Source organism: Antechinus flavipes, chromosome 1 (assembly GCF_016432865.1).
Source record: "Antechinus flavipes isolate AdamAnt ecotype Samford, QLD, Australia chromosome 1, AdamAnt_v2, whole genome shotgun sequence".
Lineage (NCBI taxonomy): Eukaryota > Metazoa > Chordata > Mammalia > Dasyuromorphia > Dasyuridae > Antechinus > Antechinus flavipes.
Genome location: NC_067398.1, coordinates 346,589,638 through 346,612,641, shown reverse-complemented (window position 1 = coordinate 346,612,641; position 23,004 = coordinate 346,589,638). Strand labels below are relative to the sequence as shown.

Below are 23,004 nucleotides of genomic sequence, written 5' to 3'. Positions count from 1 at the left end.
ACTATTTACTAAGTGTGTAGCTAGATTGTGCAGTGAATAGAATACCAGGCCTGGAGTTAGGAAGATTCATCTTCTTGAGTTCAAACCTGGCTTCTGACACTTATTAACTGTGTCACCCTGCATGAGTCACTTAACCCTGTTTACTTTACTTCCTCATCTGTAAAATGACCTGGAGAAGGAAATGGCTCAAACACTCCAGTATCTTTGCCAAGAAAACCCCAAATGGAGTCATGAAGAGTTAAACGCAACTGAAAAAGACTGAATAGCAACAACAATATTCCAGTTATCATATTAATGTTTGGGAATACAAAGAAAAAATGAAAATAGATCCTACTTTTTAGGCATGGGCAGTGTAGAAATGTGTTTTGCTTGACTGTGCATATTTTGATGAGGATATTTATATTATTTTTTCTCTTTCTTTTTCTTATTGTTGTTGGAATTGTTCAATTGAGGGAACTTGGTGGGAGGAACAAATTATAAATGTATGTAAAATTTGTTTTTAATAAAAATAAACAAAGATTTAGTTTGTATTAGAAAAAACTAAGGCTAATGTCCAAAGCATCTGGATCTATCTATCTTTTATCTATCTACATATATATATGTATATATATATATATGTACTGATGCTCTATCCAGTGCACTACCTAGCTATCCCTTTCTACCTTTTTAGAAGGCATTGCTACTTAAGAACTAAGTCCCCTCCTAACATTATTTTTCTAAACACATTATTCCATATCACAGAGAGACAACATGGTTTAGAGCAATGGCATCAAACTCTGATACAAAAAGATCCCTGCAATCTACATAGTAAGTTGAAAACTTCAAATTAGCATCATCTACATTGTATTGTATTTTTATTTACTTTTGTTAAACATTTAATTATATTTGAATTTGGTTCTCTTCAGAAAAAAAATAATTCTTGCTTTCATGGAGTTCATATCTCAGGGGGAAATAAAATGGGAAGCCAGAAATATGATCCATCCATGAAAGAAGTTCATTTCAACTGCCCTCATTGCAGTATGTTCTAAGATAGATTCTAATATTAGTTAGCTGTGTGACATAAGCCTGGCCATGTAACTTTCTCATATTTCGATTTCTCCATTTATAGGTCTAGATAATACCTATATTATCTAACCCTATTAGTTGGGAAAATATTTTGAAAGCAAACATATGCCAAAAAAAAATGCAGCATCTCCTTACTACCATTATTTGCAATTCAATTGACATAATTTTTATTTTTAAATGTCCTAGTAAGTTGAAGGTTTTTTAATGTCCTCTTTCAACTAATGTGGAGTCTAAAACACCTAGAACCACTTTTTAGTTTAAAAAAGACTGAGTTACATAGCTGTGAAATATCACTGTCACTAAAAGGAATCTGAGAACCATTGGGAATTCCATGAAGAGTGCTCTTCCTGTGAAATCTGGCCCATCAGTGACCCTAAGCCTGAAAATCCTTCCCTCTGGACTAATAATTCCTCATAAGCTTTGAAAATGAGTCAAGAGGGCTTTCAAAGCCAGGGTCATCTATTCACACCACAGATTCACTCCCCTGCTGAAATGCATGGAAAGGAAATGTTTTCAACCCATGGGAAGGTGGCAGGTGAAGGGTGAGGGAAGTGAAGAGTCTTGAATATGTTTTACGTACATCGTATGTGAACACCAGGTGCCAGCAGACAGAAGCAATGATAGGGTTTCAGACAGTGCACATGTGTTGGACAGACTGAGATTGGGTGTATACTTTAGGAAGCTAATGACATCCAAGTCTGAAGTATGTTCCAGGGCTTTCTTGATGTGCTGCCAAAGGTCCTTTCTCCCCCTCCCTCCATTTCTTAGTGGCTGCAGGTAACTAGTAAAGCCCATCAAAGTGGAAGCTGCACTAGTGAGGTGCCTGCCCTTTGCAATGCACAGGGTAAGGGACATTGTAATATCACAGCCTGGTACTGATTGGCAGTGCTCTAGTATTTCTTTCTTTTTTAATTTTTTCTTATGTCTTCTTTTATTTTATTTTTTTCTTTTAGCTTTTTATTTACAAGACATATAAATGGATAATTTTCCAGCATTGACCCTTGTAAAACCTTAGTACTCTAGTATTTCAAACTGACATCTACCCTCCCTGTCTCCAGCTGCTAATTGAGTGTGGCACTGTCTGAACCTCTAACCTATTGGTGATGTCAAAATAAAGGATGAAGCTGGTTAAAAACAAGCTTCAGACTAAGCTTTACAAGCAACATTTGCAGAGTCCCAAAATTATAAGAATCAAGGGGATAGGAGTAGAGTAGAGAAAAAACTGAAAAATACTGAAAAACTGAAAAAAAAAGTTTTGTGCTTGGAATTTATTGTCCACTTACAGGACCCTAAAGTTCTCCTAGTACCCTGAAAGGATCACAGGCTAGCTCTGTAGGGAGTGTCCCTCAAAAAGTCTTAGTAAGCCTGACAGAGGCAAAGCCAAGCATAATAAGGGTAGGCTACATAGTAAAACTTGGCTTATTTTCCAGCTTGGTTCACTATTACTAGGAGTCTAGAGCATCCTGGACTGAGCACTCAAAGTTATCCAATCTCTCATTTTATATATGAAGAAACAAGGACTTAGAATTTAAGTGACTTAAACACTCAAGGTCACATAGATCATAAGTAACAAAGACAAGACATTAGTTCAGACCCTCCAATTCCAAATTTGGTTCTTTTCTCTTTCTCCTGTTATCCATAAGCTATTTGCCAAAGAGACTTGGGGAGCCAGCAAATGATATCACTGGCATTTAGTCCTTGGGTAGGTTAATGCGACAGTGGGAGGACAAGATGGTGATTTAATGATTTCTTCAGTCACAGCCCAGAATGTTGGCTTCTTTAGCTTCCTTTTCCTTGGTCCCAAGCTGCCTGCCACATGTGAGTCTTCCCCCTTAATGCTGCCTGTGCTCTATAGCTAATATAAGGACAAGCTTGTTTCTATTTGGTTCTCTGGCTCAAAACATTCTTTATCATCTATTTTCAACTTCATAATGAATCTATTGTTTCTTTTTCCTCTTCCCTCTGTTTATTTGTTTTTGAGTAGTTAAGTAGTATCAGCTGTATACATGGAATTTTCCTGGAAGTGATCTGAGAGTCACTGTGGAAACACCCATAATCCATAATCACAAATAATAGTCACAATTAGTATGCTTCCAAGTGAAATGCCATCCTACAGAAACGAAGACTTAGGGAGAGGAGTCAAGGGTTAGTGTGATTTTTAGTCATCAGGGACCTTAGAAAAAAGTATTTAACCAGTGGAGAAGCCTAGTTAAGATGAAGTAATTTCCCTAAAAGTGGCAAACTCAGGTAGTTATCCAACATACCTAAGCAATAAGGCTTCACTTTGTTCCTGTGTCTCTCCCGGTCGTATCGGTACCCTGGATAGCAGGTACATAGAACTCGGCCAAAGTTGTCTGTGCATTGCTGTTCACAAGGAGCCTCAGAACACACATCGTAATCTGGAAGATGGACGAACAAGATACAAAACTCTATGACAATAAGATCTGTGATATTTTGAGAATAGTTAGTTAAAGATAGAAAATGGAGAACTAATATTCTGGAGCAATAATCTCCAAAGTAAAAGTCATAGTCCCCTGGAAGGTTGTGATTTAATTCAAAGGGATAATGGCAGAATCAATGGACAGTGGGAAAGGGAATCAACCAGTCAGAGGATTGGGAAAATGGGTCATATTCTACCCTACCCTGATATCCAATCATGGAATCTATCTCTAAAACAACTACAACTGCTATTATAAACATGTCTATTTTGTCTCTTCCTTTTCATGTGCAAATTTTCAACCTTTCCCCTTCTGCCCCAGAAGTTGGTCTCTTGGGATGGTTACAGCTTAAATTTTTTTGGGTACAGGTTGTACCCAAATAGTTGTACAGGTACTATGGGGGAAATCTCTCTTCCATTTCCCAGATCAATTCTTGCTATAGCAGGCACCCCTTTGAAGGTGGGCTTAGCCTTGGGCCAGTGACTGCTGAAAAGGGGGCCAATTTCCCCAAATTTGAGTGAGACAGAAAAGCAAGGATTTGCAAGCAAGGATAGATTACAAAATACACCACATATTGATTATATTTTATTTCTTCTCAAATTCTTTTTTCATCTGAACTTCCCTATTTCAGTTGAGGGGATTACCACGTTGAGGACACTCTGAAGGGCCCACCCCCCACTCTCTATTCACAAAACCACAACCCTAATTCAAGTCCTCACCCTTCTCATATACACTATTTCAATGGCTTTTGGTTGGTCTCTCTGCTTCCAATCTCTCCCCATTCTAATCTATTTTCCACTCAGCTGACAAAGAGATTTTCCTAAAGAGCAAGTCTGATTGTACCCCAACTCTACTTAAAAAAAATTTCAGTGATCTCATATTAATTCTAGAATCAAATGCTATTTCATTTTCAGTTTTCTGTAATTTTTATAATGGACACAATTATTGGGGCAATGGTGAGTATATGTCTGTATGCATGAGTATATACACACATAATTTAAATATAAGTTAATAAGTAAATATAGTGGAGATCTGTGCTCAGGTTTTTTTTTAACTGATAGGGATACATGATAAAAAATGTTTAGAGATCCCTTGTTTTAAAGTTTGTTTTTCCAGGCTGGTTCTAAATTAGGAAAAGGGAATGAGAAATTCAGTCTAGAAAGGAGGCAGAAATTAAGTTTAACCTGAATTGGTAGTGGTGCTTCAAATACTGTGAGACAGAATTTGTCATATATATCCTACGTAATTTTGCAGATCTCTAATTCTAATAACAATTACTCTGCATTTCTGGTTCCTGGTCCTACCTTGTACAGTTCCTAGGAACCTTTGTTACAGAGACATAGAGTCGGATGAGACCTTAGAGGTTCACTGGTTCTAAACCCTAATTGTACAGAGAAGAAACTGAGGTACTTAGAAAATAGAATCATTCAGTTTCAATTGATCAAAGATGGGCAGAAGCAGCTACACCCAAAGAAAGAACACTGGGAGATGAATATAAACTGCTTGCATTTTTGTTTTTCTTCCCAGATTATTTATACCTTCTGAATTCAATTCTCCCTGTGCAACAAGAAAACTGTTCGGTTCTGCACACATATATTGTATCCAGGATATACTGTAACCTATTCAACATGTAAAGGATTGCTTGCCATCTGGGGGAGGGGGTAGAGGGAGGGAGGGGAAAAATCGGAACAGAAGTGAATGCAAGGGATAATGTTGTAAAAAATTACCCTGGCATGAGTTCTATCAATAAAAAGTTATTTAAAAAAAAAGAAAAGAAAATAGAATCATTTGCTTAAATTCACACAACTAGTAACACACACAAATCCAGGTTGGTTTTTTGTTTGCTTGTTTTTACTGAATACAATGTCTTTCTCTCAATAGAAATTCTATTTGTTTAAATTCTGAAAAACAGAAGACTTCTTCTTGGGTAAGAAGACTGATATAATTTTTCTGGGCACAGATAGCCAGGGGGTAGGCATTTTCCATTTTATGAACCATGACATTGTTTACTGCTTCAATTGACCTTGCCATAAATGGTCTCATTCTCTGACATACCTAAGAGCTGTAAAACTAGCTATTATACTTCTCCTGGGCATGTGAATAGTGAAGAAAATTTAAATTTTTTCAAAATATGGTAGTAGGAAGGAACATGGTACAGTAGAAAAATTACTGTCTTTAAAATCAGAGTACCTAGGTTCAGATGCTGCCTCTAAGAAGATAAAATACTTGTCTGATCTTGGACACATCACTTACCTCAATTACCTGTGCCTCAATTTCCTCACATCTGTAAAATGGGAAGGGAAGGTGAACTAGATAGCTTCTGTGGTACCTTACAGACATATCTATAGTCCTTGCCAATCCTAGTCTCCTCTGATAAGTCTGCGGTGTGCTCCTCTCAGGGGGAAAGGACTGAGAATAGAACACTTTTTGGAGGAAGAATTTGGTATATTTGTAAAGGGTGCCAGTTTGTTAATTTTTAAAAAAAATAACCTGTGGTCTGGAGCCATGGTGCTTTAAGTTGCTAGATAAGGTAATGATGAGCAGCCAGTACCATAGGATGAAGATGCTATTCCAAGCCTATGGTTAGAAGTAATAGCTACCATTTTTATAGCACTTTTAAGGTTTACAAAGCATTTTACATATATGCATTTGTTCCTCATAATAATCCTGAGTTATAGATGGTATTGTCATTTCTATTTTACTTACAAGAAAAATGAAACTGAGAGGTTAAATATTTGCTTGTGGCTAGTAAGTGTCTTAAAGAAAACTGGAAATCAGATCTTGACTCCAAGTTCCACACTCTTCCCCGCACCATCTCAAAGGAGGCCTTCAAAATAAAGATGTCAGTGGGTTCTTGTAAGGAGCTTAGGCTTTTGGGTAGGATAGGGTGACAAGGTTAAAAGAAAGAGGTGACAATGCAGAATTTAATTAGCCCTGGCCTATAGAACTATATTAATCTGAGCAGTTGTTCTAATGGCCTAAGTTAGCACATTGCCTCTCAATTCTCATGAATTTATAGTGGCTAGGCTTTTGCAGGATGCTTGGCTCTAACCCAGGTGATAAATATGAACAATTTACTCCAGACTTATGTCCAAGATCTCATTAATCACTGTACTACCCTCTAGGTGCTGACAGACAAACTGTTCTTGGAAGCTCTAAGTCTGGCTTCATTCTGTTACAGGGGGGAAGGTAATATGGGTGGGCTGCTAGCTATGACATGGGAGGAGAGACTGTTCTAATATTAGAAGATGATTTCAAGATTGGGTAGTATAGTGCAATAGCACTGGGTTTGAAGTCAAGAAGTATGGATTGAGATTTTGATCTGGCCATTTATTACTCAGCTGATACTGTACAAATTACTTTAACTCTTTGTGCCTCAGTTTCCTTATCTGTAAAATAAGGGACTTGGACTCCATGATCTCTAAAATCTTGACATATGATTCTCTAAACAATAGACTAGGAAATTTCCTAGGTTGGATCTTGTTTCTTACAAATATGGATTCTACTGAATCAGTGCCCATTCCAAATGGAGTGCCAATAGTTCCCCTTTCTCTGATTCCAAAGGGGCTCTTCTTTGGGGAGTCCCCAAGTAACTTGTGGGGCTAATTGGTGGGTTTCCATTGGAAGTTTTGGTCCCAGTTAGACTTGTTTAACTCTAACTGTCATTGCCACTTGGACAAAGTTCTGTGCTTTCTCTTTATCTAATGTTATACTTTCTTGTTCTATAGAGCTTTCACTCTTTGCAACCATGCATTACTTTCCATTGCTCTGTAATGCCAGATGTGATCATCAATCGGCATCTGTCAGGGAGTGGGAAGTAAAAAACATTTAGCTGAAGTGTAGCTTTGATGGATCCCTCTCCACTTACGGTGTTATGGCATAGTGGATAGAATGCTGAAGTTGAAGTTAGGAAGGCCTAGATTCAAGTCTTCCTTCCCTTTCTGAGCTTTAAGTAACTCCTGAAGTCTATTAACTTGGAGGCCAAATGGTACAGTTAAAAAACATTGTCTTTAACTTACATGAACTGATGCTAAGTAAAGTGAGCAGAACCAAGAAAACATTGTCCGCAACAACAACGAAATTGAGATGATCAACTTTGATGGACTTGGCTCTTTTCAACAATGAGTGGATCTAAGACAATACCAATAGACTTGGGATGGAAAGAGCCATTTGAATCCAGAGAGAGAACTATGGAGATTAAATATGGAATACAATATAGTATTTTCACCTCTTTTTTGCAGGTTTACTTATTTTTTCTTTCTCATGTTTTTTTCCCCCCATTCGGTCTGATTTTTCTTCTACAGCATGACAAAAATGGAAATGTACTTAAAAGGATTGTATATATTTAACCTATTTCAGACTGCTTGCTCTCTTGAGGAGGTAGGGAAATAAGGAAGGGAAGGAGCAAAAATTATAACACAAAATTTTACAAAAAATAAATGCTGAAAACAATCTTTCTATGTATTTGGAAAAATAAAATAATATTAAAGAATAAAAAAATTGTTTTTGGAACTAGATGATCTGTACTAGGATCTGGCTTCTGTTACTCCTAGTATGATCTTGGCAAAGTTATTTAACTCATCTATAAAGTGAAGAAGTTGGATTGTATGATCACAAAAGTTCTTTTCAGTCCTTTTCAGTCTTTGTTCTTTTAGGCCTATGACATTATAAATGATTTGTCATTGCTTCAGTGGAGAAGGTTTGCACACATCCACAATATCATAGTTCCTTGATGTATACGTGAAGGTGTGACTCTTTATCATATATAAGTAAAAACCAAAAGCATGCGAGGGGATTTAGAGGAAGGAAAACCAACTAAGGCATTTAAATGGAAATTCATGAATAGTGGGATGGATGAAACACCTAATCTGGGCACTTATTTAGCCCATATTTGATGACTACATGCTCTAAAAGGTAAATGAAACTAAAGTTTTCTTATTGGTTTGTCATTCCCTATGGGGCGAGATAGACCAAAGCAGACTGGTTGATAAGAAGTAAGGAAAGATGAGTTTTTGTCTCTTTTGAGATAGCCTCTTTCTTGGGACAGTCAATGCCAACTTTTTCTTGGATTTCCAACAATAGAGGAGAAGATTTTTGTCCCCTTCCCATTGGCTCATTCTTTTCTCCCCCCGTAGCAGTGGAAGTTACATATACATGACAACAAGGATGTATTTTTTGTCTTGGATAGCCTGGTCTGGAGCTGAAATTTCTCGCTACCTCTACTCTAAGTTTCTTTTTCATAGTATATCACTAGAAATGTCCCAACTGCTTACCCAAATCCAAGGGGCATGCTCCAATACACATCCCCACTACATATGAATTCTAATAAGGAATTTATGGTTTTTTAAATTGGATAAGGAGAAAGAAAAAAAGACTGGGGTACTTAAGATGAGTAGAGAAATTCAAGGATCTGAATCCCAGTTGGATAGATTCCTGTAAGAAAGGAAATAACCTTGGATGCTTAACTTGGCTGAATTTGGACATTTTCCACCACCTCATCTAGTATGACTTCTTTCCAATGCTTTCAACACAGTGAAAACATTATTGACAAGTTTGGAATGAGCCACTCTGCTGTCCCATGGAGATGTGTACTGTATCTCTTCCTTCTGGTAGTGGGAGTAGATGATGGGGAGGGAATTCCCAGACCCAAAGATTTGGACATAGCTCTTTTTAAAAAAATGAATTTGTTTTATTTATTGTTTACCTCAGCTTGATGTAATAATAACAACAATAATAACAACTAGCACTTAAATGGTATTTTAAGGTTTTCAAAACACTATATATGTTTCATCATTTAATCTTCATAACAATTCTGTGAAATAGACACTATTATTACCCTTATTTGGTAAATGAGATAACTGAGCAGAGATTTGCCTAGAGTCATAATTAAATGTATGAGGCAAAATTTGAATTCAGGTCCTCCCAGTACCAAATCCAACACTGTTTACTCTACCTCCAGGAAACAGGCAGATCTAGATTCAAGTACAGCCTCTGACAATTACTAGTTGATTTACTACAAGCAAATCAGTTATCGTAGCTTAGTTTCAGGAAAGTTTTAAAAAATTTAGTTACCGAATTATAGGTAATATTGTAATTTATATTAGTGGAAGCAGTTTCTATCTAGTAGAAATCACAGATTTTTGACATCTTGACATAGTCCAGTCTCTTTCATTACTATATTAACATAGTGACTGCCTTCTCCCCTTGGTTCTGTTTTTGCTATCACTATTCCCTATCACTCTGACAAGTGATATCAGTTGCCACTTTAGCAGTAGGAGCCCTAATGTTTGAAGTCTACTGATGTAGGGAGGGACTAGTCATTTTGGTTATGGTGAAAAAAATGGTTTCTAAGCAGTTTCTCTGAAAAAAGATGAGAATTAAGTCTTTTATTGCAGCCCAGAGCAACAAAGCCACACGTAGGCTGCCAGTCAGCAGAATCAGACTAATTAACAATCATTTAGTTTAAGTGTTTCTGTGTGCCAGGTACTATACTAAGCATTGGTGATATAAAGACAAAAATGAAATATTTCCTGCATCAAGGAGCTTTCCAACAAGAGAAGGAAATGATAAACCACTCCATTATCTTTGCCAAGAAAACCCCAAAAGGGTTCATGAAATGACTAAACAACTATAAGAAGTGATTTTAAGAAGTAATGCTGAGGAAGGAATACATTTCAGCCATGGGAGCCAACCAATACAAAGGCGCAGGGAAAGGAGTTGTAGGTCCATATGTAAGCAACCTCAAGAAAGAGTATTCCTGAAACCATAGTATACAGGAAGTGGAGTGGGAGTAATCTGTAGTAAGTACTAAAAGTTGGGGTCAGTTTGTGAAGAGTTTGAAAAAATCTAACAAATTTGTATTTGATCCTTAGATCATAAGAATAGGAAACAGGAAAGTACTGGATCTTATTGGTCAGGGGAGTGAAAGAGCTGTGGTCTAAGAATTGAATTTTGGCAGCAATGTGGAAGAGGGATTGAAGATAACAACTTGCTCACCACCATATACTCTATAATGGAATCATATGAGCCAACTTTCTGCACTGCCCATGTGATGTTCCACTTCCCAAATATGTGCCTGGTGAGTAAGTTGTAAAAAAGGCTGGAATTATAAGAAGGGACCATGCTATGAAGAGTTGTAAATGCCAAATAAAGAATTTTATCTATGATTTTTTAGGTAATTATGAACCAATGGAATTTTGTGGGAAAGAAAAGATAGTAGTAACATGAATAAGTCTGCATATTTTATGAAGATTTTTTTTTTTTTTTTTTTGCTGAGGCAATTGATGTTAAGTGACTTGCCCAAGGTCACACAGCTAGGAAGTGTTAAGTATCTGAGAGCCCACATTTGAACTCAGGTCATCCTGACTTCAGGGCTGGTACTCTATCCACTGTGTCACCTAGCTGCCCCTGAAGATTTCTTTGGCAGCCACCTGAAGGAAGACTGGAAAGTAGAAAGACCTGAGGTAGAGAGACCAATTAGAAGGTTATAGCATTAACCCAGGTGAAAGGTGATAAGGTCTTGAACTGTCAGTTTGGTATCTGTGTAAGTGGAATAAAATATTAGAGAAGAAAACATTATTTAATAAATATTAAGGAAATTGTTCTATGGTGAAAAATTGGTAGCAAACTAAACCTCACATTACCTTTCAATTGGATCAATGATGTAAATATTTGAAAAAACACAAAATTGGAAGATTAAAAAATTACTTGTTCCAGTTATACAAGAGAGAAAATTTCCATTTATCAAACAGTGTGAGAAATTGGAATAAAAACTTTTTAATTTAATTAGAAATAAGAATATTCATAATAATAAAAAGTGGCACATGAAAAACAAAAAGCATAGAAACATTCTGGAGAAAAATCTTTGTTATGAATCTGATAAAAATATCTTATATATAAGTATATAAGTGAATTATCTATCCTCCAAGGGACAAATAATCATAAGCACACACTTTTTAAAAGAAGAAAGTTGCTAAAAAATCACTAGAAAATTGCCTAAAAGAATTGAGAAACATGAAAGAATTTGTATCAAGTTATAGAATGAAGAAAACAGAACCCAAAGAACAATATATACATTTTCTATAATTGTATAAAGACAATATTAAAAGACAACAAACCTCAAATCAAATATAACAATGTTGCTGCCACATTTTCAAAGTCAGAATGTCCATTTTTTTCATTTATGTTGACTGGTAAGTCATAACAGTGAAAAGTGAAATACTAATAATTGCAGTTATACTCTCAGGTGATTTTGTTTAACTATTTTTGAGGCATGTATTTTGTGTGTTGGCAAGGTTGTCTGGGTTTTGGTAAATACATATATATGTATACACACACACACACACACACACACACACACACACACACACACACATATATATATATAACATTAAAACAAAATGCATCCTTTCAAATAAAGTCAATGAATTTTAAAAAGAAAAGTTGTCCTAATGTTATAATAATGTGAAATGAAATCCAAAATGTTTAGCTATTGTCTATACTTTCAAATTGTTATTCTGATAAAACATTTATTGTTTACTATGTTCCAGGTACTATGTTAAGGATGGAGAGATAAATACAAGAAAACAAGACTTTCTACTTTCAAGGAATTTATGTTTTAATAGTGGAAGACAAAATATAAAGGAGAATGGGAAAGTGGTGAGGGTGCAGATGAAGAAAGAAAGAGAGTGCTCATCCAGGGCCAAGACTGCTGTTGAGGAAGTGGCACTTTCCAGAGATGTACTGAGTTGAAAATGAAAGTAGCATAACTGGGACCCTAGTGAAAAATCACGTTTTTGTCTCAGGACTCACTCAATGGGAAAGAACTCCCACTTATTTAGTGTAAAGCATTTCCCTGTGGTCAACGTTGCTTCAGAGGAGATAGAACAAATAATCCAGAGAGGAAGTTGAATTTTTATTAATCTCCCCTTTTATTTTCAGAATTTCAAATTTGGTATTTAATTGGAGGTTTTTATTTTGTTCTTTTTCTAGCTTTTTTAGTTGAATGCCCATTTCATTGATCTTCTCTTTCTTTATTTTATGCAAGCAAGCATCTAGAGATGTAAAAGAACTAAGAACTGCTTTGGCTGTATCCCATAAATTTTGGTATGTTGTCTCATTATTGATATTCTCTTGGATGAAATTATTGTGTCTATGATTTCTTGTTTCACTCATTCATTTTTAGGATTAGATTATTTAGTTTCCAATTAATTTTTGGTCTGTTTTTCCCTAGCTGTTTATTACACGTAATTTTTATTGCATTATGATGTAAAATACATTTACCATTTCTACCCTTCTGCATTTGACTTTGCTCTAATACATGATCAATTTTTTAGTAAGTTCCATGTACCATTGAGAAAAAAGTATAATCCTTTCTGTCTCCATTAAATTTTATTCAAAGGTATGATAGACCTAACTTTTCTAAAAATTCTATTTACTTCCTTAGCTTCTTTCTTATTTATTTTGTGGCTTGATTTGTCTAGATCTGATAGAGCAAGATTGAGATCCCCCACTAGAATAGTTTTGCTGTCTATTTCTTCTTGCAGCTCTTTTAACTTCTTCTCTAGGAATTTGGATGCTATACCACTTGGTGCACATATGTTAAATATTTCTATTACTTCATTATCTATGGTACCTTTTAGCAAAATGTGGTTTCCTTCCTTATCTCTTTTAATTAGATCTATTTTTGCTTTTGCTTGATCTGAGATCAGGAATGCTACCCCTGAATTTTTTTTTTTTTTACACTTCAGCTGAAGCATAATAAATTCTGCGCCAGCCTTTTACCTTTACTCTATATGTTTCATTCTGCTTTAAATGTATTTCTTGTAAACAACATATTTTAGGATTCTGGCTTTTAATCCAGTCTGCTATCTGTTTCTGTTTTATGAAAGAATTCATCCCCTTAATATTCACAGTTAAAATTACTAACTCTGTATTTCCTGCGATCTTATTTTCTCCTTTCTTCCTTTTGCTTCTGATTATCACCTTCCTCAAATAGCCCTCCCCTTTACAGCCCCTCCCTCTTTGTTATTCCTTTCTCCTGCTTCTGTTCTTCCTTCTGTGAGCCTCCCCCTTTCTTTCCCCCTTTTTTCTCCTACTTTGCTCATAGGGTGAGACAAGTTTCTCTGTGAGCTAAATAGATTTAGTCTGATATTTTCTCTTTGAGCCAAATTTGATTAGAATAAGGTTCACACAATACTCAGATTCCTCTTTTCTTTCCCTCAATTGTAATAGGCCTTTTTTGCCTCTTCATGAGATGTAATTAAGTTTACCTCCCTTTTCTCTTCTTTCTAGCTCTAGTTTCTTTTTTTTTTTTATAACATCACAAATAAAATCAAATTGTACCTACACCCTCTAAGTGCACCCATACCAGAGAAATACAGTTCTCAAGAGTTATCATATCATCTTCCCATGAAGGGATATAAAATTTTTAACTTTTAAAAGAAATGATTTTTTTCTTTTCTTTTCACCTTTCTATGCTTCTCTTGAGTTCTTTATTTGAAGATTTTTTCTGTTCAGCTCTGGTCTTTTCATCAAAAATAAATGAAATTCATCTGTTTCATTGAATGTCCATCTTTTCCCTTGAAAAATAATTTTGTTGGATAGTTGATTCTTGGCTGCAATCTAAGTTCCTTTGCCCTTCAGAATATCATATTCCAGGCCCTTTGATCCTTTAAAGTGGAAGTTGCTAGGTCCTGGGTAATCCTGATTGTGCCTCCTTGATATTTGAATTATTTCTTTCTGGCTGCTTGCAATATTTTCTCTTTGATCTGATAATTCTGAAATTTAGCTATGATATTCTTGGAGTTTTCATTTCAGGGTCTCTTTCAGAAGATGATTGGTGAATTCTTTCAATCGCTACTTTACCCTTTGGTTCAAATACATCAGGGCAGTATTCCTTGATGATTTCCTCAAAGAAATTATCTAGGCTTTTTTTTTTAAATCATGTTTTCAGGAAGTCTAATAATAGATCCATTTTCCAGGTCAGTTGTTTTTCCCATGATGCATTTTACATTTTCTTCTATTTTTCTTTTTTTCTTTCTTTCTTTCTTTTTTTTTTTTTTGTTTTGGTGGAATGGTTCTTGAAGTCTCACTGAGTCATTCCATTTGTTCAATTCTAATTTATAGTGAATTATTATCTTTGGTTAGCTTTTTAAAAATCTCCTTTTGCATTTGGCCAATTGAAATTTTAAGTGAGATGTTTTGTTCATTTTTTTTATTTCACAAATTCTGTTTTTAAATGAGTTGGTTTCTTTTTCCATCTTGTCAAATTTATTTTGTAAGGAGCTATAGTCTTTTTCCATTTCTCTATATCTATTTTTAAAGGAGTTTTTGTCAAATAATTTTTGTGTTTTCTTTTCCAAATTCTCCTGCAAAGTTCTCATTTCCTTTCCCCATTTTCCTTCTAATTCTCTTTTAAGATTCTTTTTGAATTCTTCCAAGAGAGCTTTATGAGATGGAGACCAACTCATATCACCCTTTGAGGCTTTGTCTGGAGACAATTTGCCTTTAGTGTCCTTAGGATTTGAGGTCTGTTCTTCTCTGTCTCCATAAAAGCTATCTATGGTCAGAGTTCTTTTTGCTTTTTCTGTTCATTTTTAAAGATTGAAGTCTTCTCTCTGGACAAAAGAAAGATTATTCCAAGCTTTCTCTATAGGTGACAGCAACTTCACACTGCTTTGGGGCCAGTGCTGCTGATTTCCTTCCTGTGATGGGTGGGAATGGGCAAGTCCCATATTATTCTATAGTTCAGAGGCTCACTATTTGCCTTCTGTAGTTACACTGAATGTTTCACAGCTAGTCTGCAGATCCACTGGCTTCTGAACCAGGACAGAATAGACAACTCTGCTGTATTTTGGCTAAAAGCTTCCCAATAGATTCCCTCTGTGTGTGGATGCCACACCATTCTGGGTCCCTGTGCTGTCCTTGTGCTCAGCTGCCTCTCCATGCCTAACTGAAACAGATCTTTTCTGGAGTTCTCCCAAAATATCTTCTGCTGGAAATTTGTTACACTCCAAATATTTGTGTGTTCTGTCACTCCAAAACCAATTTAGAGGCTTGATCTGGTATTGATCTGAGGGAAGCTAGGAAAAGCTCAGAAAAAGATCTGTCAATTCTCTGCTATTTTGGCTCTGCCTCCGAGGAAGCTGAATTTTACATGGTAATAAAACATTGTGACAAAAATTGGCAATTAAACAAAACAAAAACTTAAAATGACAAAATTCAGCATTAAAGAAACAATCAACCATATTGTAAATGGGATATTTATTAGTATGACTTTCTTAGCCGTTAATCTGTCACTCTTTCATATTCAATTACTAATAGATCTTGGATATCTTCAATTTAGAACTTTCTTCCAATAAGACAGATTGAAAATCCTCTATATTTGTGCATTCAGTGTGACTTGTGACTATGTTCTCTGATAAGATTACCACAGATGCATGACCCATTGTGCTGGAGGCCTTCCTTGTTTTGTATTAATAAAGTAAGGATGCTGATTGTTCACTTGTCATCCTCAGGACCAGTCTAAAATAATTTTTTTAATCACATAATTTCTTTTTTTAATTTTAATTTTTTTTTTGTTTAGGCAATTGGGGTTAAGTGACTCGCCCAAGGTCACACAGGAAGTCTTAAGTGTCTGAGATCACATTTGAACTCAGGTCCTTCTGACTTCAGGGCTGGTGTTCTATCCATTGTGCTACCTAGCTGTAGTTGCCCCATTATATAATTTCTTGATGAACATCTTTTACTCTTGACCTTCAGAATCTCCCATTGATTATATATTGTAGTCTGTTCAGACCTACTACACATTTTCCCATTCTCCTTTATGTAGTAATCATTTTAAATTCTATGAAGGCAGTTGTATTATGCTGGCATATAGAATGTTAATACTTTAAAAGTTTGATCTTTGCTTTCATAAGAATCTTGAAGTCACTAAAGGAGTCTTATAGTTTTTCCAAGGTAATATAGTCTGTACTCTTTTTGTCTGCTTCTGGACTAATTTGTTGCCCATCTCTACTGCCTGTCTCAGAATTGCATACCCACTGACAAGATGCATTAGATATTCATAAAAATGCACATTGAAACCTGGTAACAGACATTCTTCATCCACTTGGTCTTTATAGTGAGGATGAACAGGCTAAATCACAAAGATTTACAAAGATCACAAAGATCTTTAGGAAAGTCCAAAATGTTCAAGGGTTTGATGCAACCAACACTGCTATTCCCAAATAGCATCTGGAAGACCTCTTCACTGGCAAGGAATACTTCTTTGACCTGGACTCCACACTGGATCTTTTTCATCAGAGTGAGTATTTTGGTGAGCACATATTTCCCCATTTTATGCCTCACCTGATTTTTATTATTTGACTTGCCAGAAAGAGAAAGCAAGATGACTGCCAAAGCCAATACTGAGTTAGACTATGAACTCATTAATAAAATTTTTCAAAGAGAAATGACAGACAATTTTGAAAGTATCATATCATAAAGCAGAGAGCAGCTGCTGGTTAAAGAAATCATAGAAAAAGATTCAGCTAAGCAAAACCTCTCCCAGGGTATTCAAGGACAAAAATAAGAGGGCTACAAAGATAAGAAAAATGCAAAAAATTAAAGTCATCATAATACATTTTTCTTCATCAAGGGCAATAAAAATACCATGGACTTTTACATCACAATTTCAGATGTGTTTATAAAGGATGCAGAAATATTAGTAAGAAGAACAAAGACAGGAAAAACATCCAGATGGTCCAAGTAGATATGGAGGAGATTGATACTGGAGACAAAATATTTGTGATGATGTTGAAGGACTGATACAAGGTATCTGAAAGTGAGAAGATCTCAAAGGCATGGAGAAAAACAATCCCAGCCTTTATTAGCACTGAAAAAAGATGACCAAAGATAAATAAATAACTACTGATCTATGTGCATTTGTTCCAATTTATGAAACATTTTTAGGAGAATCATCTACAAATGAATTGTTGGAATTTTTATTAAAGGCATTCAAAAGGAACAAACAGTGTTTCATAAGTAATATTCAGCAATGGGCCATGTCTTTACCACTTTACAATTTACTGAAAGTTGTAAAGATTCTAATACTCTTTTTGTTTATCATAAAAAGCATCTGATTCAATCATTATAGACTCTTTTTACAACAAAAGGTCTTTCCTCTATAAATCAAAATTATTCAAGGTTCCTTGTAAGATGTAACCATAGAAATATGAGAAAAAAGAGAATATATAATAAAAATCACACAATTTATATGACTGAGCAATCCTATTTCTTAGATTACATCTTAAGGATCCTATTAAAAGTAAATAAGGACTTAACATTAGAAAAATATTTATAGCTGTTTTATTTATAATTGCCCCAAATCCTGGAAATAATAATAATATGTATATGCATGCATATCTATATCTATAAAAGTAAAAAGCATAAAGAAAAACAAAAAAAAGACTAGTAAATCTATTAAATCTGTCTCCTCTTTTCCATTCTTATTGCCACTTAATCTATGTCTTCCTCACCTTACAACTGGACTATTGCAATTATCTCTTTGTTGACATACTTGTCACTAGTCTCTATTGGTTCCAAATCATCTTAGAAACTATTGACAAATTATTCTTTTCAAACACCATTTTTACACATATAAACCTTGCTCAAGATCTTCAATATATCTTGCTATCTCCAGAATACAATTAATACTATTAATCTGGCATTCAGTGTCTTCTACAATTTGACTCTTAGTTATGACATCATCTCTTTCTACTGTTTATGAAAATCCTCTGCTTCATCTAGAGTATCCCAACTATTATGCCAATTACTATTACTTTTTCTCATTGCACTACCATCCTCTTAGGCAGCCTTCAAATCCTACCTCCTATAGGAAGTCTTTCCTGAGGGTCCTAGATCTCAATGATCATACCCTGAATATATATGCATTTGAGGCAGTTCCCTATTTATGAACCCTTGGCTTTTAGATATAAATGATGATGACAGCCCCGTATTCATTTCTTTACCACCCTGATTGGGAACCTTTTCCCATTCCTTTCCTACATCTCTTTTCTTACTGTCACACATATTTCTCAATCCCATTGTTCCTGCTGCCTCTTCCTCTTTTTGGCATAGCAGAATAGGCACTGATCCTTAAAAAGAAGGAATTGGGTTCAATCTCACCTCTAATAATATCTTCTTCTCCTAGGTATTCAATTTCCTCAACTGTAAAAGGAGATGGGCAGCTAGCTGGTTCAGTGTTGCTGAGCCTGGAGGCAAGACTACTTGACTTCAAATTTGGCCACATTCAAACTCAGAATGTAGATGTTTGTTCTTAAAGAACTAAATCTCCTTATTTATGCATGGAATCCAAAAGACAAGGAAGACTCAATAACATCATTGAGAGGTTGAGAGATAGAGATATTACAAGTAGCCATATAAGACCAATACAGAATGAAATATTATGTTTAATACTAAAAAACCCCAATCCCAAATAATCTTGCTCTCACTATGTATACACACATATATACACATTGTACATATTTCAAATGATCCGTGATGACTAAATCTAAGGGCACTGCGCTTTACTTGAAATTACATACCTTCTGGGATGCATTGTCCAAAGACAAACTTATAACCCTTGCAGCATTTTTTCCTAGAAAACAAACAAGAATGCTATTTAACAAGAAGGTACCTGTAGTTACAATGATATTTTTCTATCAGGTTTTATTTATTTCTATCAGGATTTTAAAAAGAAATTATTTCCCAGAAAGTCTCTGTGGTACAAATACAGTGCTAATGGGTCAAAGAGTTCAAAAAGTACAACATTAACATTAACACCTGACCTTAGGAAATGCATTTATTTAACCTTATTGGGCTTTAGTTTCTTCATCTTTTAAATGTGTAAGTTGGACTGAATGAGTTTTAGGATACTTTTCTAGATCTCTTAATACTAGCATTTTCCCCCCTCTCTAGTTATACTGAAAATAATCCTTCTTAATCTATAAATCAAATACATTGGCTTGAATTCTCACCAATCGCTTCACTATAGAGATATTCATTGAACCTTAGAATCTTGGAACTTTAGGATTACAAAGTACCCTAGCTCATCTCAGCCTACTTATAGATGAGGTAGCTGAAGTGCAAGGAAAAAATTTTCATCCATAGTTCTATGTTTACTTAATGGCACAAATGACACAAAGAGTACTAGCCCTGGAGTCAGGAGAACTTGGGATCAAGTCTGGCCTTAGACACTTTTTAGCTGTCTGATTCCGGGTAAGTCACTCAATCCTGATTACCTTAAATTTTTTTTGAAATATTAAAAAATATGAGACTAGAACCAAAGCCTTCTATATTTTTGCTTGGTGTTCTTTGAACTATATTACTATACTACCCCAAACATAAATTATGGAATGACACCTGAATTATCCAAGTTTATAAATACATTTTGAGGCAGTCTTCCACCTAATGATTGTGAAATGTTAGGTAAAGTGATTACTGCCATGTATTCATTTCTGATTGAAGACATTCTCCTTTCCTTCAGATTTGCTCTTTTTCTTCTTTATATCTCCCAGACTCTTGCCTTCCAAACCCTATCACTATTTCTACCTTTTCCCTTCTCCTCCTTCCCATTAAATTAATATTTATTAATTTTAATATTTATTTCCTTTTCCTCTTTCTCATTGATATAGCATTTTTTTCTAGTCCCATATCATCAGCTTTAGCCCTTTAAAAATTAATGCCATTCCCTTTCACTCAGTACCTTGTACATTATTACAAGGACCCCTTCTTTGGAGGAGGACCATCAGTCACTTTATCTACTTATGACACTCTTTGTTTTTAGGGGCCCAGAAATTCCTTAATACAGCCACCTCCATTCTCCAGGGACTCAATGGCTTCTTTGAAGAGCAACCAATAGGTATAAGAGAAAATGAATCTGCTCCTTTTAACTAAATGTTGAGGCTATCAAGAAATAGATCTGTTTAAAATTTTTTCTGATATGGTTAAATATGAAATCACAGAATCTCTGGTTTGGAAGAAACTTCATAAGTCATCTAATCCAACCTGTAAATGACTGAGAATTCCCTCTACAGTATCTAATAATCATTCAGTCTATACTTGAAGATTTCCAATAAGGAAGAACTCATTATCTCATAGGAGCCCATTTTTGTACAGCTTTAATTGGTTTGAATTTTTTTGCTTCTATGAAGATAAAGTCTTCCTCTTTGCCACTTTCAGCCACTACTCCTGATCAGGACTTCTGAGACTCAGTAGATCAATTATAATCTCCTTTCCATGTAATAACCCTTCAAATATTGGCAGATAGCTTCCATAATTCTCACTTCATACTTCCTTCAAGTATTTTCTACTAATATAAAAAATTATAACCATATAGAATTTCAATTGTATTATAGAACAAATCTATTTGAGTGGGCTAGCCCAGGAGTCTAATAATCATTTACCACATTGTTTCTGTGAAAAAATGCATTCTGAGTCTGATAGGCCTGATTGATAAACAAATCAACTTACTAGTTAGGAGCTAGAAAAGAGAAACATGAGTTACATATAAAAACAAAGTTGGGAAGAATACAAAAATGGATCCCAAAGGGATACTAGAACCCTGCAGTAATTTTCTCTTGTTCTATCCTAAAGAGTGTCCCCATTTAGGCTGAGGGATGTGGACATCTATCTCACTACAACTGAAGCAACACCTGGATTCCATAGTAAAACATTCGGCACTTAGTTATCAATATATTTAGAATGAAATAAGAATGAGCCCCTGACAAAGCTCTTACAGGGTTTAGATCGACAGTTGCTTCTCTCCCAGGAAGATTATTCTGGATCTTTTTTCAGCATATTTTATTAGGTCTTGGGGAACAACAATGTCATTCTTTCCTAAATGCTCTGGAAGACATTTTCTTGAGGACGTGGCAATATCCCACTTTCTGATGAGTAATTTACATTTCCCATTAAAACTGATATATTGACATCAAAAGCCAAATTTGAAGTTTTCTGTGACAAAATATCCCTTCCTCATGGTTCAAAATATTTTTTACACTGGTAAAAGATCCTCAAGTTTCCATCCCAGGGATTTCTCACATTGATGAAATCACGGATCTACCCTTTCATCTCCCAAAAGCTCTACTCCATCCCTTGTCTGCTTTTTAATGTTACCAAAATGAAGTTCTCTGATTGGTTCCCAATACCCCAAACTTACAATAATAGGAAAGAATATTAGTTGAAAAAAAAGGTTCATTTTAATTTTTATGATCATTACTTATTGAAATCTCAGGGTGTCATATAAGAGCTGTGGGGAAAAAAGCAGAACTTCTAAATGATCTGGAACTGTGATTTTTTGGCTTTATAAGAAAGAAAGACAAAGTGTGTGTGTGTGTGTGTGTGTGTGTGTGTGTGTGTGTGTGTGTGTGTAACAGATGTTTCTGATACTCAAGTCAAAAATCACATTTAAACATATGGTTTTATTTTTCTTTCTATTTTGAATAGCATAACTATTCAAGGTACGGGTCTCTGAGATGTTTGATAGCATTTTAACTTCCATAGATATGGATACAATCTTTCCATTCTTCTTCACCATGAAGGAGATAGTAAAGTCAAGAACCTCATGACCCTTTTGAACATTTGAAGGGTTGGGACTGTCAACACCATGGAGCCAATACTAATCTGCCATTGGCCTTCCTTATAAAATTAAATTAAAATGAAGTGATTTGATCTGTTTTCAAAAAGTTATGGAATTCTGTCAGGAGAAGCTCTGGACTCAGAGACTGACCACATGGGCTTTATTTTAAATGCCTGTACAGCAAAGAATTAAATTCCCCTTTGTTATTTCTTCTTAATTGCATAACTAACACCAGAGTGATGTTGAAGGGATGCAAATCAGCGATTCAAACCCATTCCCTACATGACCAACCTACAATTCATTATAAATAGATCATTATTTTGCATGTGAAACATCAATCCATTGCAAGGGACTATTTAAAAATAAACAAAGTATTATTCTAAACTATGGAAAAATAAATCTTGGCTTCACATTTTATACAGTTTCAAAGATTAGCTACAACATAAATTATCTTTAATGAAGTTTAGACAGCCTAAGCAAAAGTTTTGCCTTGCTATGAAAACACTGGTTCTCATTAGACCTCACCACAAACACTGCTGTGGGATGTTATCTTAAAAAAAACAAATCCAGAAGGAAAAAATTCATAGGTGTATCTAGGCAGAGGCCATTCCTAAATTTCAGTTCAGTTCATTAATGCAGACACTCTTCACCAACTCACAGTTAAGAGGTATAGAGTGGTTAACTAACTCTTGCCAACAGAGAGTAACATCTGCTAATCAGGGGACCGATGGGGGTTTTCTCAGACATCCCAGAGGATGAGGACACACATCCACAAAGATAAGCAAAAGCAGTGCAGCCCAGGAAAAATACCCTACTTCGCAGGTGTCCCTGGGAGTTTTTGGAAAAGAAAACAAGATGGAGGAAATGAAGATAGCACAA

The 23,004-nt window shown here is 35.3% G+C and overlaps 1 protein-coding gene across 1 annotated transcript in view; it reads right to left on the bottom strand.

The window, feature by feature from the left end:
* Positions 1-20,955, bottom strand: part of LOC127545762 (collagen and calcium-binding EGF domain-containing protein 1-like) — a 54,093-nt gene extending 33,138 nt beyond the window's left edge. Inside the window, exons 1-3 of the mRNA XM_051973250.1 lie at positions 20,951-20,955; positions 19,091-19,143; positions 3,330-3,464 (exon numbers count right to left, since the gene is read on the bottom strand). Coding sequence (XP_051829210.1) covers positions 3,330-3,464; positions 19,091-19,143; positions 20,951-20,955 — 193 coding nt within the window. The remainder of the gene's footprint in view (positions 1-3,329; positions 3,465-19,090; positions 19,144-20,950) is intronic.
* Positions 20,956-23,004: the final 2,049 nt, after the last annotated feature.